General features: G+C 40.3%; 1 protein-coding gene across 5 annotated transcripts in view; it reads right to left on the bottom strand.

Moving 5' to 3' along the window:
• Positions 1 to 16,570, bottom strand: part of UBN2 (ubinuclein 2) — a 100,662-nt gene that overhangs the window by 33,807 nt on the left and 50,285 nt on the right. For 3 of the 5 annotated variants that reach the window (XM_058427119.1, XM_032761891.2, XM_032761892.2), the window contains exons 14-17: positions 14,513 to 14,563; positions 11,998 to 13,548; positions 3,420 to 3,651; positions 2,583 to 2,675 (exon numbers count right to left, since the gene is read on the bottom strand). In XM_058427119.1, the coding sequence (XP_058283102.1) occupies positions 2,583 to 2,675; positions 3,420 to 3,651; positions 11,998 to 13,548; positions 14,513 to 14,563 (1,927 nt within the window). The remainder of the gene's footprint in view (positions 1 to 2,582; positions 2,676 to 3,419; positions 3,652 to 11,997; positions 13,549 to 14,512; positions 14,564 to 16,570) is intronic. The other 2 variants (XM_032761893.2, XM_058427114.1) reach the window with 2 other exon arrangements.

Below are 16,570 nucleotides of genomic sequence, written 5' to 3'. Positions count from 1 at the left end.
CCAACAGGTCATGGCCTTAGCAAGAAAAATGAGGCCTCAAAGACAACCCACGTCTGACAGCAAAGGACAGGAGAAGGAAACCTTTTACTCTGAGGGAAGAGGCATGAATGGCAGAAATATGCAGGTGAAAAGGACCAAATTTGACCAGGGTTTGGCAAACCACAGCCCACAGGCCAAATCTGATTCCCTGCCTGCTTTTGCAGATAAAAGTTTTATCTACAGTCATACTCATGTGTTTAAATACTCCCTATGGCTGTTTTTCACTACAATGGTCAGTTGAGTAGTGGTGACAGAAACCATATGGCCTGCAAAACCTAAAATGTTTACTATTTGGCCCTTTATAGAAAAATTTTACTGATCTTTGTTTTAGACCAAATAAAATTAATTAACATTAATTAAGCTCTTACTATGCACCAGGTGCCATGTTAGAAGCTTTAAATCAATTATTTTTTATTAAATTCTCATATGAAGTCATTAAAAACATTTATTGTCTCCAGTTTACAAGCAAGAGAAAGTGATGGTCAAACAAGCCTACTCAAACTGGCAGTTCTGGAACTCAAAAATCCAAGTCTGATCCTCAAGTTCAGTGACTTATACTTTAAAATGTTTCTTAAAGGAAAAATTTTAAAGTTTTTTTTTTTTTGGAGACAGATTCTCACTCTGTCACCCAGACTGGAGTGCGGTGGCACAATCAGAGCTCACTGCAGCCTCAACCTCCCAGGTGTAGGTGATCCTCCCACCTCAGCCTCCTGGGTAGCTGGGACTACAGGTGCACACCACCATGTCCAGAAAATTTGTTGTATTTTTTTGTAGAGAGAGCGCTTCACCATGTTGACCAGGTTGGTCTCGAACTCCTGGACTCAAGCCATCCATCTGCCTTGGCCTCCCAAAATGCTGGGATTATAGGCATGAGCTACCATGCCTGGTTGAAAAATTTTAAACTTTTTAACTTTAGTTATTTGGAAAATACTGTTGTATTTCCTTTCTCCCTCTGGAATAACAGTGCTGCATAGATAAATTTGATAGTTCATGTAAGAGCGAACACTGGGGTCTTTTTGAGCTGCGAGAATCCTGCTTGTTTAATTCCTTGTGGCCACATTCATGCCAATCTGCCAATGAGTACACTACCCTCAGCTGGATTCATTATACCAAGCAGTTGTCTACACCCGGGGGGAGGGGGACGTGCTTTAGTCACAGGGCAATTCTCTTTAGATATTTAAACTAGTCAGAGTTCAGGAAGATCGGGATTGCTGACATTTGTGCCACGACTCTGTGTTACCCATTTTACACAACTGTGGTTTTATGCTCATTCTCAAGGGTAAGACTGAGACAGCTCACCACTTCGTTCTTTCGGAGGATGAATGGCAATCTGTTGCCTCAAGATTGCCTCTCAGTTCCCATCTCTGCACTGTGGTTAACAGTAAACTGGTTCAAAGATCATTTTTAATGCAGTGGCCAAAAAAAAAAAAAGTGAGGCCTAGTCAACTTCCAAAGTTAAGAGGGCAGCTGAGCAGTTATTTCTGCTCAAAAGATCCTGAAAATGGGCTTCAGAATAATATCAGTGTCTGTGGAGGTAGACTGCTGGGGAAAACAAGAAGCTGGAGCCCAGTGTGTTACGCACACTGCCTAATCTGACTGCCTAATGTCAGATTTCAGAGCCATCTGGCTGCCTACAAGGACATAATGCATACAGCTTGGATGATATTAATTTTTCTTTTTTGAGACGGAGTCTTACTCTGTCGCACAGGCTGGAGTGCAGTGGCGTGATCTCGGCTCACCGCAACCTCCACCTCCCAGGTTCAAGTAAATCTTCTGCCCCAGCCTCCCAAGTAGCTGGGACTACAGGCATGCACCACCAGGCCCGGCTAACTTTTGTATTTTTAGTAGAGACGGGGTTTCACCATATTGGCCAGGCTGGTCTCAAACTCCCAACCTCAGGTGACCTGCCCACTCTGGCCTCCCAAAGTGCTGGAATTACAGGAGTGAGCCACTGTGCCTGGCAGGATCATATTAATTTCATCTCCGCTAAAATGCCAAGACATTTAATGGCTAAGAATACAGGCCATGGAGTCAGACTTCCTGGGTTTGTATCTCAGATCAAGCGTTTGTTATCTGGGAAAGTTGTGTATTATCTTGGGCAAGGTGCTTAGCTCTCTGATTCAGTTTCGTGATCGGTAAAATGGAGATCGTCATCTATCATTCAGGGGCTTGCTGTAAGGATTAAGTTAGCTAATCCATGTAAGCTGTCACAAGACTATGTGGCATTTAGTAAGCTTTCAATAAATGTAAACTACTATCATTACTGTACATAACTTTTAACTATCTTATGAATCCTCTGATTAGTCATCATTTCCACATAATAAACACCTTCAAAAAGGTTCTTTTTATGTTACAGATCTCATTTACCTATTTCCTTCCTCTCAAAAGGAATTTGTTGCTAATGAGGAATGAGGATTCAGTCTATGAAAATTTGCATTTTCCAACCTTTGTCATTCCATTCACATTGTTTTCAGAAAAGTATAATCCATATCTACAAGCCTATACAAATAAGAAAGAGATGAAGAAGGAGGTGGCATTCTCACCGTGAAATGCTTGCTGTAAGTGTGCAGGCAGAGGTGAGTGGGAAAGCGTTGCTGCATGCTGAGCTCCTCCTGGCTGTAAACCCTTTAGTAAATCTGAGAGGAAAACAGACTTGTCAGTCATCTTTAAATCCAGATTTGAGCCCTTTCAGTCCAAAAATGAAAACTGATTTATGTAATGCAGGCACAGCACCTGACTTCGAAGGCCTTCTAAAACTACAGCACGTTTTTAAAATTTTACTTATGTTAATGTATGTGTATGCACATAACCCAACACAATTGACTTCCTCTTAAAATTTTCATTAAGATGGAAATGTGGTATAGATAGCTTAAAAACTGTACATAAAACCCCAGTGTCCAATAATTTGACTTACTATATATAAACTGCATTTTTTTTTTTTTTTTTTTTTTTTTTGAGATGGAGTCTCGCTCTGTCGCCCAGGCTGGAGTGCAGTGGTGCAATCTCGGCTCACTGCAAGCTCCGCCTCCCGGGTTCACACCATTCTCCTGCCTCAGCCTCTCCGAGTAGCTGGGACTACAGGCGCCTGCCACGCCGCCCGGCTAATTTTTTTTGTATTTTTAGTAGAGACGGGGTTTCACTGTGGTCTCGATCTTCTGACCTCGTGATCCGCCCGCCTTGGCCTCCCAAAGTGCTGGGATTACAAGCGTGAGCCACCGCGCCTGGCTAAACTGCATTTCTTAAAAAAAAAAAAAAAAAAACAAAAAACAAACTATAATCTTCATTAACTCCAACTGGACTACTCTTAATTAGAATAAATTTGTGAGGTTTCCTGTTCTGTCAAGCTAGACAGCCCAACCAAATAGAAGAGCCCCACTTACTCTGAGTTAGGCTATGGTGGAAAGCGGCTGAGGTAGATCCCGAGGTGGTTGTCACTCCAGCTGTGTCCGTTCCAAAGCCAAGTATCTCCAAGGGAAACTGGAAGGGCATGGGCACTGGAACAAGGCCACCCAGCATCCCAAAAGGAGTCACATTTTGATTTGTTACAGACAAAGGTGATGTCATGAGAGTCAGAGGTGAGGCATTAGCCAATAATGATGCTCCTGCTGTGGACTGTGCAGAAACCAGGGGTCAAAATACATAAGAAATAAAGTAACCCAAATTGATTTATTTTCTATAATATCCTCACAGATGCAAGACTGTGCCTTACATCTGCTCTGACAGAAACGTTGTGAGACAGACTCTTCATTATCACTGTAGGTTCCTTAGATGCTGTTATTTTAGTGGCACTTACATGAACACCCACGCACTCTCTCAATCTACTAATTCCCAACCTTCCACTCGCACTCCTCCACTTTTGCCTCCTAGCCCAAACACCTGAACCATGAGTAAATAATTCTGTGCAATTTCAGCTTGGTCTCTGAAAATGCTCACTTTACTATTTGTCTCATCATGTCTCCTGCAGCAGCTGCTCTAGACTGCTGCTTTCAGGGCCCTACTTGGTATCCTTTACTGTCATCACATCAGCTTAGAGAGACGAGGCCGAGGTGTTCTTCCTCGCCATGAGCCTCACCTGCCCTTCTCCAAAGCTAACCACCTGACTTACTCCATGAATTCTCACCGTGTGGAACTTTCTTGTATAAATATCTAGTACTGCACCTTTTCCATGTTTCCTCTGCCTTCTCAGATACAGAAACTTATTATTTTTTTATAACCACGCTGTTATTCTAGCTCTTCCCCAGCTCCTAGCAACTGTCTTCCTTTTATTATCAAACAGAATGACAGACTTCAGTTTCCTTAGTTCTAGTCTCTAACTCCTGAAAGTGGGTTTTCACTTTATTACTTTTTTGAAATTACACTCCTTGAGGTAAAAGATAAATTGGACAGTGTTTTCACACTCCCCTACCTGGGCTTTGATGCCATGTTTATGAATAAAAACACTGAAATCAGAAATATGCTAACACATCTGGACTGCAGGGAGGACTTTAAAAAAATAAAATAAATAAGAAATATGCCAACATGGATGGGCTTTCACAGAGAACTTACTTAAATATATTCCCCCTGCCCAAACTCCGCCCCCTTTTGTTTTGAGACAGGGTCTCCTGTTGCCCACACTGGGCTGCAGTGGTGCAATCACAGCTAACTGCCATCTCAACCTCCTGGAGGCTCAAGTGATCCTCCTTCCTCAGCCTCCCGAGTAGCTAAGACTACAGACACATGCCACCATACCCGGCTAACAATTTTTTGTATTTATTATAGAGATAGGGTTTCACCATGTTGCCCAGGCTGGGCTCGAACTCCTGGGCTCAAACCATCTCCTCACTGCCTTGGCCTCCCAAAGTGCTAGAATTATAGCGTGAGCCAGAATGCCTGGCAAATATATTCCTATAGCTAGTATAATTCTTTGAACAATTTTCTACACAGCAATTAAATCATTTTTTTCCATTTTGACTTTTTTATTTAAAAATTTTTATTATTATTATTTTTTTTTTAGAGACGGGGTTTCACTCTGTTATCCAGGCTAGAGAGCAGTGGAACAATTGTAGCTCATGGCAGACTCAAACTCCTGGGCTCAAGTGATCCTCCCACCTCAGCCTCCCAAGTACCTGGGACTACAGACAGGCGTGTGCCACCAGACCCAGCTAATTTTTGTATTTTTAGTAGAGACGGGGTTTCACCATGTTGGCCAGGATGGTCTCAAACTCCTGTGCTCAAGTGATCCGCCTGCCTTGGCCTCCCAAAGTGCTGGGATTACATGCGTGAGCCACCGTGTCCATCTAAATCTAAATTTGTTCAGGAAAATAGAATTTGTTGACTATTTTAAAAATAACTAAAAATGTTAGCTCTTTCCAGTTTTATTATGTATATCAATAAGCATTATTAATTAAGGACTGATTGTTTTAAAAATCTTTGTCCTTTTGCTCCTAGTGGGGTATTTCTTAAGTTAATGTATAAGAAAAATGCAGACAATCTTTCCGCACACATATGCCACATAACATTACATATATTTATACACTTAAGAGGCTACGCCACTGCTGAACAAACAAATGAAGAATATCCGCAAGCAGCCTTCTTTCTGGTTCTTTAACTGCCTCCCTCCCCTGTTCTCCTTTATTTGTTAATAAAAATAACACATTTTACAACTAAAATTTATATCCGTAGTTCTGGCCTCTCATCTCAATTTCCATCCTGCATATCTGAGATTCAAGTGAATAATTCCACTTGAATATCTAGCACCAACTTGACATATCCAATGCTGAAATCATCTTCTCCAATGGGTTCCCCCATCTTCTGTCAACTGCTTTCATCAGGGAATTCCATTCTTTCCAGTCCCTTAGGCTTGAAACCTTAGTTTTCAGGCATTATAAAATGATAACATTATAGTCAAAAACCCCATTCTTTCTTTTTTACCAAAATTTCCTCTTACACTTAAGTACAAACCTTCACCACTCCATGTTTGAACCTGACAGTTTTTCTTATTTTCCTGTCTTTTCCTGTACTGTGCCAACCACAATATATAAAATGGGAGAATTTAGGAAAAAATTACCAAGTTAGAAATAATAGTATCTTAATGCAACTAGGATAGAAAAGATCCTGCATCAACTTAAAAATTAACCAGAGTTGGCCAGGCGCGGTGGCTCATGCCTGTAATCCCAACACTTTGGGAGGCCAAGGTGGGTGGATCATGAGATCAGGAATTCGAAACCAGCCTGACTAACATGGTGGTCTCTACTAACCCCGTCTCTACTAAAAATACAAAATTACAATAATTAATTCATTAATACAATACAAAAATTAGCCAGGTGTGGTGGCGCATGCCTGTAATCCCAGCTACTCGGGAGGCTGAGGCAGGAGAACCGCTTGAACCTGGGAGGCAGAGGTTGCAGTGAGCCAAGATTGTGCCACTGCACTCTAGCCTGGGAGACAGAGCAAGACTCTGTCTCGGAAAAAAAAAAAAAAAAAATTAACCAGAGTTGCTTCTTCTAATCATAATTCTACTGCAGTCTTGGAATGATAAAGAGTCTCCAAGGCTGTGTGCCCCAGTTGGAGTTCCCTAGTGAGGAACACTAAATACTGTTAATAAAAGGAATCTTTTAAAGCTTTTCTGGAGGAGTGTAATTGAAGCATTAAAATAGATGCAAAATGAGGGCCAGGTGCTATGGCTCACTCCTATTATCCCAGCACTTTGGGAGACTAAGTTGGGTGAATCACCTGAGGCCAGGGGTTCAAGACCAGCCTGACCAACATGGTGAAACACCGTCTCTACTAAAAATACAAAAATTAGCCGGGCGTGGTGGCACGCTCCTGTAATCCCAGGTACTCAGAGGCTGAGGCAGGAGAGCTGCTTGAACCCTAGAGGCGGAAGCTGCAGTGAGCCAAGATTGCGCCACTGCACTCCAGCCTGGGCAACAGAGTTAGACCCTGTCTCAAAAAAAAAAAAAGCAAAATGTAAATTAGGGAGGGCAATTTCCAAAATTAAATAACTCAAGTATAGCAAAAAAGTGATACTATGCCATAACTAACATTTTACTTTCAAGTAACTTTTATATCCACTTTAATTTGTTTACAAATATAAATGGAAGCATCAGATAATCTAAATGTGACATGGGTATTTGCAAATCTCTCTATCCTAAAAGATGGAGACCTTTCAGCAGTGGGGTGCTCCAATGTTGATATCATCTGGGATCACGCACAAGAAGTCAGCATGAAGCAGGTAAATAGTTCCGGATTATGCCCCAGAATCAAAAAGAGTTTCCGTGACCTCTACATTTTATTCCCAGGGGAAAAAACATTGAAGGGAAACCTTGCTCTTCCCGTAGTGGGCATTAATTTTTTCTTTCTTTTTTTTTTTTTTTTTTGAGATGGCGTCTCCCTCTGTTGCCAGGCTGGATTGCAGTGGTGCGATCTCGGCTCACCGCAACCTCCAACTCCAGGATTCAAGTGATTCTCCTGCCTCAGCCTCCCAAGTAGCTGAGATTACAGGCACGTCCCACCACACCCAGCTAATTTTTGTATTTTTAGTAGAGATGGGGTTTCACCATGTTGGCCAGGATGACATCAATCTCCTGACCTCGTGATCCGCTCACATCGGCCTCCTAAAGTCCTGGGTTTACAGGCATGAGCCACCGCGACCAGCCGCAATTAAATTTTTTTTAAACCACATACTCTACTTTGGTGAGTGCACTGGTCCCCTGTTCCCCACAACACCCAGAGTAACCTTTTGAGATGCAAATCAGACCATACCAGTCCCCTGTTTAAGAACCTCCAATTGCTTCCCACTGCACAGAGAATAAAATCCAAAGTCCTTACTATGGTCCACAAGGTCCTCCATGACACGGTTCTGGTCTCTCTCTGATCTCATCACCTACCACTCTCTCCCCATGGTCCAGCCATGCAGGCCTTCACTTCAGGCTCTTTTCCATCTCAGTGTCTTCATACAACTGTTCCCTCTGGCCTGAACTACTTTCCCCCTCATTTCTCCACATGGCTGGCTTCTGCTCATTCAATTCTCAGATCAAACGTTACCTCCTCAAACCTTCTTAACCTTCTTTACGTTAGCAGCAATCACTTTATCATATTATCCTACAATTTTATTTTTTCACAGCATTTACCACATTTTGAAAAAACTTGTATTTTTCCTTGTCTTCCTACCTAGACTATATGTGTGAGTATGCTGTTCATACCTATATCCCCAGCACCTAGAAGAGTGCCTGGCACATAGTAAACACTCAATAAACATTTGCTTAATGAATGAATGATGTTTGGAATTATAAAGTGGCAAAGACAGGATTCACAGAATATCAGTAAGTTGAAGGGTAAGAAAGAGGAGGAAACCCCTGTGTGGAAAGTTATTAAATAGAAAGCAAGCAGAGCTAACAAGCTGAACCCAGAAGGAGTTTAACTTTTGCCATTTGTTAAAGGACCTGTCATTTTCACTCTGCAAATCAGTAGACACCCACAGATGCCTTTCAGACAGAAGGTGAATGCTTTACAGGCATAGATAGGAACTCTGTTTTCAGTGTTGGAGAGCTATAGACAGGTTCTAGAGGCCACAAGATAGCTGATAAGACTTCATTGAGACGCTATGTTAAAACAAAAAGAACCTTACTTTCGCCAAAGGGTAGAAATGACCTTATTCAATTATTAACCTTTTCTTCAGTCAAACCAGTAAGACAGAGAAAAAAAAAAGATAAGATATGAAGGCAGGAACACTTCAGTCTCCAAATCATAAAGCCATTTGGGAGAGGAAGAAAACCAGGAGGGAGTAGTTAGTCTTCAGAAACTCATACTTTGCCAAGTAGCCTCCATGCTGACAAACCAATTATTTGTTAGACAGTATAGGGGTTCTTTTGCAATAAATAATGAAATACAGGAAGATCTTTGGGAACAAAATAGAACTGACAGAATGTAGAGATGACAAAGGATGAAGAAAGATTTAATCTTAAGTTCAAAGAAAATGAAGCAAATGAAAATAAAAATGAATTTTTAATTCCAGAAATAACTCCCCAATTTTTTATAAAATTGATAAAATCAAGAGTTTTCCATTTATTATTCTTATTTAAAAGCAAAAAGAAAATGCTGAGAGAGTTAAAAGTAGTTAACCCTCGGAGGAGGATACGGGGCAGGGAACTACCATTTATGCTATCTTTTCACTTATTCCTTTGATCAAATTAAGAATTAATTTTAAGAAGAGTAAACTATTTAATAAACAGTAATGCAGACTAACTCCAATCTTCCATATACCTTTTTTTTCATAAGGGAAGGCCTTTATTCATCCATCTCCATATACATTTTAACATATAATCCCTAATATCAATGTTTTAATTATTTTATTTCTGATGAAAGTAAATGTACATACATAAAACATCAGTTAATCCTAGATTTCAATTAATGAACTACCAGTTAGCTGAATTCGTTCTACATTAGAATTCTGGCATCCAGTCATTCCTATGCCTACATAGTAGCAGAATGATGATTTGAATACACAATGTATATTGAATATCAACCCTTAGACTATATTGAACAGCAGGAAACCTTGACATACAGCAAGGGGAAACTCTTCTCATTACATGTTCCTGTTCCACATAAATAGGAGGCAGTACAAAGAGCACTTCCTTAGACAACACAATTCCATAAATAAATAAAAGTTAGGTTTCCAAAGAATATTTAAGAACCTAAGAACTTGCATATCATAAAATGGTATTTTTTTTTGCCGGTTATAAAACAAAATATTATATAAAACACATTTTGTTGAAAAAAGTCTTAAAAAGTACCTACAAAGCATAAACAGTATTGGATTAATAGGTGATTTTTATTTCCTTTTTTCTAAATTTGCCTTCAATGAACACATATTACTTTCAGGGGAAAAAAGTTAAAGAAACTAAATCATTAACATAAAGGACAAATCTGAGAAAGTGTCAGAATATAAAGAAGTGGCATAGAGATGAAAACAATAACAGAAGATGATATGGAAGACAGAGAAATGAAATACAGGCCCGGCGCAGTGACTCATGCCTGTAATCCCAGCACTTTGGGAGGTGGAAGCGGGCAGATCACTTGAGGTTAGGAGTTTGAGACCAGCCTAGTCAACATAGTAAAACCCCATCACTACTAAAAATATAAAAATTAGGCCAGGCGTGGTAGCTCATGCCTGTAATCCCAGCACTTTGGGAGGCCGAGGTGGGCGGATCACCTGGGGTCAGGAGTTCAAGACCAGCCTGGCCAACATGGCAATACACAGTCTCTACTAAAAATACAAAAATTAGCTGGGCATGGTGGCCCATGCCTGTAATCCCAGCTACTCAGGAGGCTGAGGCAGGGAGAACTGCTTTGAACCTAGGAGGTGGAGGTTGCAGTGAGCAGAGATCACGTCATTGCACTCCAGCCTGGCAACAGAGGAGACTCCGTCACAAAAAAATAATAATAATAATAAACAAATATACAAAAATTAGCCAGGCATGGTGGTGGGTGCCTGTAATTCCAGCTACTCGGGAGCCTGAGGCAGGAGAATCTCTTGAACCCGAGAAGCGGAGGTTGCAGTAAGCCAAGATTGCGCCACTGCCCTTCAGCGTGGACGACAGAGCGAGACTCTGTCTCAGGGAAAAATAAAAAAATATGTACATAATAAAGAGTTCTCAAAAAACTTACAATAAATAGATCAGAAACAGTAATCAGACACATAATACAATAAAATATTCTTGATCTAAAATAAATAACCGGGTCTGAGATGGAAAGCTACTACTATGTTCTAGGTATACAATTAATGAAAACTAGGCAGAGAAAACACATTAATGATAACGGAACAAAAGGAGAATGAGAAAGAGTCTGAGAATGGCCTCAGCCTTCTCCATAATCCTAAACACTAAGCAAGAGTCAGTGGAGTAGTATTTACAAAATTTGGAGTGGAGCAGTTAGTGCCCTAAGAAGGCTATGCCTACTCAAGTGTGATAGCACAGAAAGAAATTATCAGGTGTACATGAGCTAAGGTAAAATAGCATTTATATTACCCTTTTTTTTTTTTTTTTGAGATGAAGTTTCGCTCTGTCACCCAGGCTGGAGTGCAATGGCATGATATCGGCTCACTGCAACCTCTGCTTCCTGGGTTCAAGCGATTCTCCTCACTCAGCCTCCCGAATAGCTGGGACTACAGGCATGCGCCACCATGCCCGGCTAATTTTTTTGTATTTTTAGTAGAGACAGGGTTTTGCCATGTTGGCCAGGCTGGTCTTGAACTCCTGACCTCAAGTGATCCTCCTGCCTTGGCCTCCCAAAGTGCTGGGATTACAGGCATGAGCTACCATGCCCGGCTACCCTTCTTAAAAAGATTGCTTGAGTGAGGCACTCAGCTAATTGAGATATAAGTTTAAACTAAAAATTCATGAATGGGAAAATTGTGGTATAAAAGGGCGAATGACACTAATTTGACACAGAAAATTATATATAACTACAAAATTAACGCAAAATAAAAATTTTGAGAAGATAAATGATTTAAAAAATAACATGAATGTATAAATTTGATTTAAAAATAAGAAAATTGGCAGGAGAAAAAGGGAAGGGAAGAGCTAAGCGAATGTTTGTTAAATTCCTAAGTTACTACTTTGTTCTGGACTTGGTAAGAGAGAAAGTTTGAAATAAGCATTTTAGTTTTGTTTTTTCAAATAATTTTAAAGTTGATTTAGTGATGGTTGCTTGTAATGAAGACATCGTTCTGTCAGACAGCTGAATGCTGGTGCACCTTTGTTACTTTGTTTAAGAAAAATCCATATCCCAACAAACACCTCATCTACAAGTGTGTCTGTCACTGTGATGTCAGCATCAGGAACATTCCATGGCCGCAGGCTGTAATAAGCCAATTGAGAACAATCCACACATCATAAAAAGCTTATTAAAGTTACCCGCAAGACAGATGACATTATACAATCTTACAGTTTATCACACGGATGTACAGAACATACATACCTGCACACTGGCTGTTACCACTGAAGACCCTGAGGCAGTGGATGGTCTATGTGGAGTAGACAACGGTTTGGTAGCACCCTGTGTTCCACTTCCTGCTCCCCCAGATAGACTAGTCCTATTAGCTCCGCTTGAGTTAAGGTTGCTACCTCTGCTGGCAGGTACATTCATTGCAATTCCACTCAAGCTATTCTTCCCAACAGTTCCAGTGGATGATGAGTTTGTTAGCTTTGAGGAGGCCTGAAGATTTTTTGTAGGTGGAAGGCCTGAAGTGCGACTAGAGGGCAATAAATTCAAGGTGGGAGACTGTCTGCTGATGTTCATTCCACTGGGCTGTTTATGGACTGGGTTGTTAGTGCTGGAGTGGCTACTCTGGGCGACTAGTGCATTTGGACTGGAACTACTTGGGGATACAGTAGGCTTGGGAGTTGGGTTGGATTTAGAAATAAGTTTAGTTGATACTGAAGGCTTAGCTGACAGAGAGGGCTTGGGTGAGGCAGAAGGCTTAGGCGAGGGCAGGGGTTTAGGAGATGTGGCAGGCTTGGGAGATGCGGCAAGTTTTGGGGAGGCAGCCATCGAGAAGGGAGATTTGAAACCCTGCGTGGAGATCTGTGACACCATAGCCTTGGCTAAATAGTTACTGGAGGTAGTGGTGCTAGGTACTGTCCTAGAAACCAGGGGGTGGGACCCTTGAGAACCATTTCCAGGTGAGGGGGTAGATAAGGGAAGGCGGTACATAAGTGGCTTATCTGAAGTCTTAATAAGCGAGGAGGAACAGGAGAGTTGGGGATTATTACTTAACTTCACGACGGGGTTGGTCTGGGATTTACTGATGGTGGCCTGTAATGGAGACACATAGTTCTGCTGGACAGCTGAATGCTGGTGCACCTTTGTTACTTGTGTTAACGAAGAAGCATCTTGGGCCTCGGATGTTCCCAGAGCATGAGAAGAGGCAGCAATTTGGGCTTGGGAAGAAGAGGAGACATGGGTCTGTGAAGAGGAAGAAGTGTGAATCTGGCTTGACCTCTGAAGTCCTTGTTGAAGTAGCCTGGCTGGCAAAGGTTCTAAAGAAACTTTAGGGTTCTGAATGGAAGAACCAGCAATAAGGCCTGAAGAGATGCCAGTATGAGCTAAATCCTGGGGTTTCTTTGGTACTGGCCCTGTATGACCAGCAATAAGACTTGAAGAATGTGTAGTCTGAGTAGAATCTAGTTTTTTGGGAGTAGCTAGTGGCAGCTTACTCATGATACTTGCTAATTTTTCTTCTCTCAGTCCTGGACGAGGCTTTGTGGTTGGCATGCTTATCCTTGAGCCAACTGGAGGGCCCTTGTTCCCATTGTTGATAACCGCTAAAGCTTCAGAAACAAGATCCAGTGAAGGTGAATGGAAAGAAAGGTCTTCATCTAGTGAGTCGTCGAGGCAGATGGTTTCTTGGGCTGGTGCAGAGCTAGAGCTGGCTGCAGCAACGGTAGTTGTGCTGGAGCTCGTTGGAGGACCGCTAACCGAAGCCACCAGGGATGCTGGAGTTTTCTGGTCCTTTTTTGGACTACACTCCTAATGTAAAGCATCATATGGAAAAAAATAGAAATGGTGAATAAAAAATTACAGTTAATTTTAAATAACTAAAAGATTCTCATGGCAATTAAAATTATTTTTCTACTGGAAATCTTTAGAGACTATCAAAATAAAAATAATTTTTGAGATGACAGAGCTCCTGACTGAGCTGTCCTCACAAGACAAAGTATCTGATATATTGCACATAGCTGTCATACCTTGGTAAGCTTAACACCAAGTGGAAGGAACATTCATATACTAGTTACATTACTGATGAGCCTCCCTCACCTGCATCAGATCTTCAAATCCTGCTCCAAATCCATCGTTCAGATTATTATCTTTTTATTCCCCTGCACTCAGAGGAAATTCTGCCTTTATATTAAGACTCTCTCCTTCTCGTCTGGGATGGTTTGCTAGGAGGCTGACCTTCACTTTCTGCTTCCATGCATTTCTGCCTCTTTGTATGCCCTGTCCTGCAGCTACCCTACAGCCAGTACATAGAAAAACTGGTACGTCAAAGTGGCAGATGATTCAATCCAAGCACAAATAAATTATGCTATTTATTATGGTGAATCTGTAATTTGCTTGTAAATTATTCATTTGTCATTTATTCAATATATCCACTAAGTGTCCGCTGTGAACAGGGCTCTATGCTAAGAAAACAAGGATATTAAGAATTACAACTCTGAATACCTAAGAGTTGTTAGTCTGTTTCTCAAATAATCAACCTTCTTAATATTTAAGAAAAAGAACTAGAGCACAGTTTATAATATTCAAAGAGCAAAATAATTAAAAAGCAACTATTTATTTTTAAAGATAAAGTATTTGATTCATTTTAAGATTGAGAAGCAAAAGCCTATTACATAAAAGTCATATCAAAGTCTCTTCAATTAGTTTCTTAAACAAACCCAAACAAACCTAAAGTGTTATATTACGTACTGATTTATACAACCATAGCACTTACCTTAAGCATAGTGGGGAAAGAATGGAGAGGAAGGGTCTTTACCATCACCTCCTAAGGTATTACATAAGCAAGCTGTTAAGAATACTGTTACACTCTAACTTCCTTAGTATTTTTTCTAAGCTTTTATTCTAAAACCCCTGATTAAAAACCTCACTACCTATTGGAAGTACAAGTGTAACTGCATTAAGGTCACAAATGTCTGCTAAGAAGAATGGGTAATGCAGATGAAACATGTTTGTTTTGATATGCCATCCACTGACATGATTAGTGAAAATTCCATTATAAAAAGTACAGAATAAAGGGTAGGAAATGTATCCAAATGTTGGAAGTATTACTAGTATAAAACTGCTGTTTTAAAATAACTTTTTGATTAATTTTTATTTATAAAAACATTAAATCCACTCTAATAGAATACTGTGAAGATTTATACTGGCAGAGAAAATTGTTCAGGACATATAACTGAGTCAAAAAAGCAGGTTATCCCATTTATATAAAAGACTAAATAAATAGATAGCTGACTGGATAGATGGATGGATGAATGGAAGGGAGGGAGGGAGGAACAGAGTTTCAGAAGAAGGGAAGGAAGATGTGTCTTAGAAAGCTAAGAGCTTTTACTCTCTGACTGAGGAGAAATTTATAGATACTTTTACTTTTCTCCTTACTTTTCTGGGTTATTTGCATTTTCTATTATAGTCATTTCCTTATCTTACCTTTATAACTAGAAACAGTACGGGGAGTTACAGTAGAAAAAAACCACATCAACAATATAGCTTTTCCATTTTGGGAAAATGGAAAAAGTAATTTAATCATAGAGAAGGAAACAAAAAAACTGATGACTCCCCCATATCATCCTAACACAACAGTATTAGAATTTAACAAATTTCCTATCCTATTATTCTATTAATCATAGATGTATCAAATGTAACCAATCCTTTATGGAGGGTATTAAGACTTTAGTAGTCTAATAAAGTCAAGTGTCAAAACAACGTCTAAATTCTACAGATTTAATGAAAGATTGGCTCAATATTATTTGGATCAGAAGACAAAGTAGACTATTAAGAAAAAGAGGACTGGCTGGGTGTGGTGGCTCACGCCTGTAATCCCAACACTTTGGGAGGCCAAGGCGGGTGGATCACGAGGTCAGGAGTTCAAGACCAGCCTGACCAACATGGTGAAACCCCGTCTCTACTAAAAATATAAAAATTGGCCAGGCGTGGTGGTGCGCACCTGTAATCCCAGCTACTCAGGAGACTGAGGCAGGAGAATCGCTTGAACCTGGGAGGCGGAGGTTGCAGTGAGCCGAGATCGCACCACTGCACTCCAGCCTAGGCAACGGAGCGAGACTCTGTCTCCAAAAGAAAAAAAAAAAAAAGAAAAAGAAGACTATTTACCCTGCATTTAAAGAGGCTCTAACACCAAAAAAGTCAGGAAGGCCACAGAATAATATATATTGACCATCTGGCCACAATCTTATAAGCAAAGAACCTCATCTATTAAAAACAACAACAACAACAAAAAACCAAAGAGACAAAGGCTATGGAGCAAAGTGTAAAACCTAAAGGGTATGAGCTTTCATTAAAATTTTAATTTCAAATCATTACAGTTTTTACTTCTGGAGGTTATATCTTGATTCTCTTTCAAATCTACTTTGTTTATTTTGATAGGATATTTTTTATTCCCTTTTCTATTTCTCTAAATATTAAACATTTTTAAGTAAAATTATTTTATGTACTAAATTCCATAAATGTACTACTTGTCCATCTTAGGGATCTAACTGCTGTTTATTGTTCCTACTGACTCTCACTCATCGTAACTTATTCTCTCATGTATTCTGTATTTCAGACTGTAAGCTCAGGTCTGACATGGTTTATAGGAGGAAGGACTTTGAGGCCTCTGAAGCAGGCACATTATACCAGAGAGAATTTGCTTTTGCCAGTGGCCCCAGGTTACTACTAATCCAGTAACTAAGTTACTTTTTCAGCTTGGGTTTTTCTCAGATTGTAGAGGTAGTGTAACTTAAATTCCTAAGCCAAGAAAATTTTTCAGCAAGGACATTCT

The sequence above is a fragment of the Hylobates moloch genome, unplaced genomic scaffold, assembly GCF_009828535.3.
Source record: "Hylobates moloch isolate HMO894 unplaced genomic scaffold, HMol_V3 SCAFFOLD_1, whole genome shotgun sequence".
In the NCBI taxonomy this organism is placed as follows: domain Eukaryota; kingdom Metazoa; phylum Chordata; class Mammalia; order Primates; family Hylobatidae; genus Hylobates; species Hylobates moloch.
Note: the sequence above shows the minus strand (reverse complement) of the source record. Positions and strands in the feature narration are given on the sequence as shown.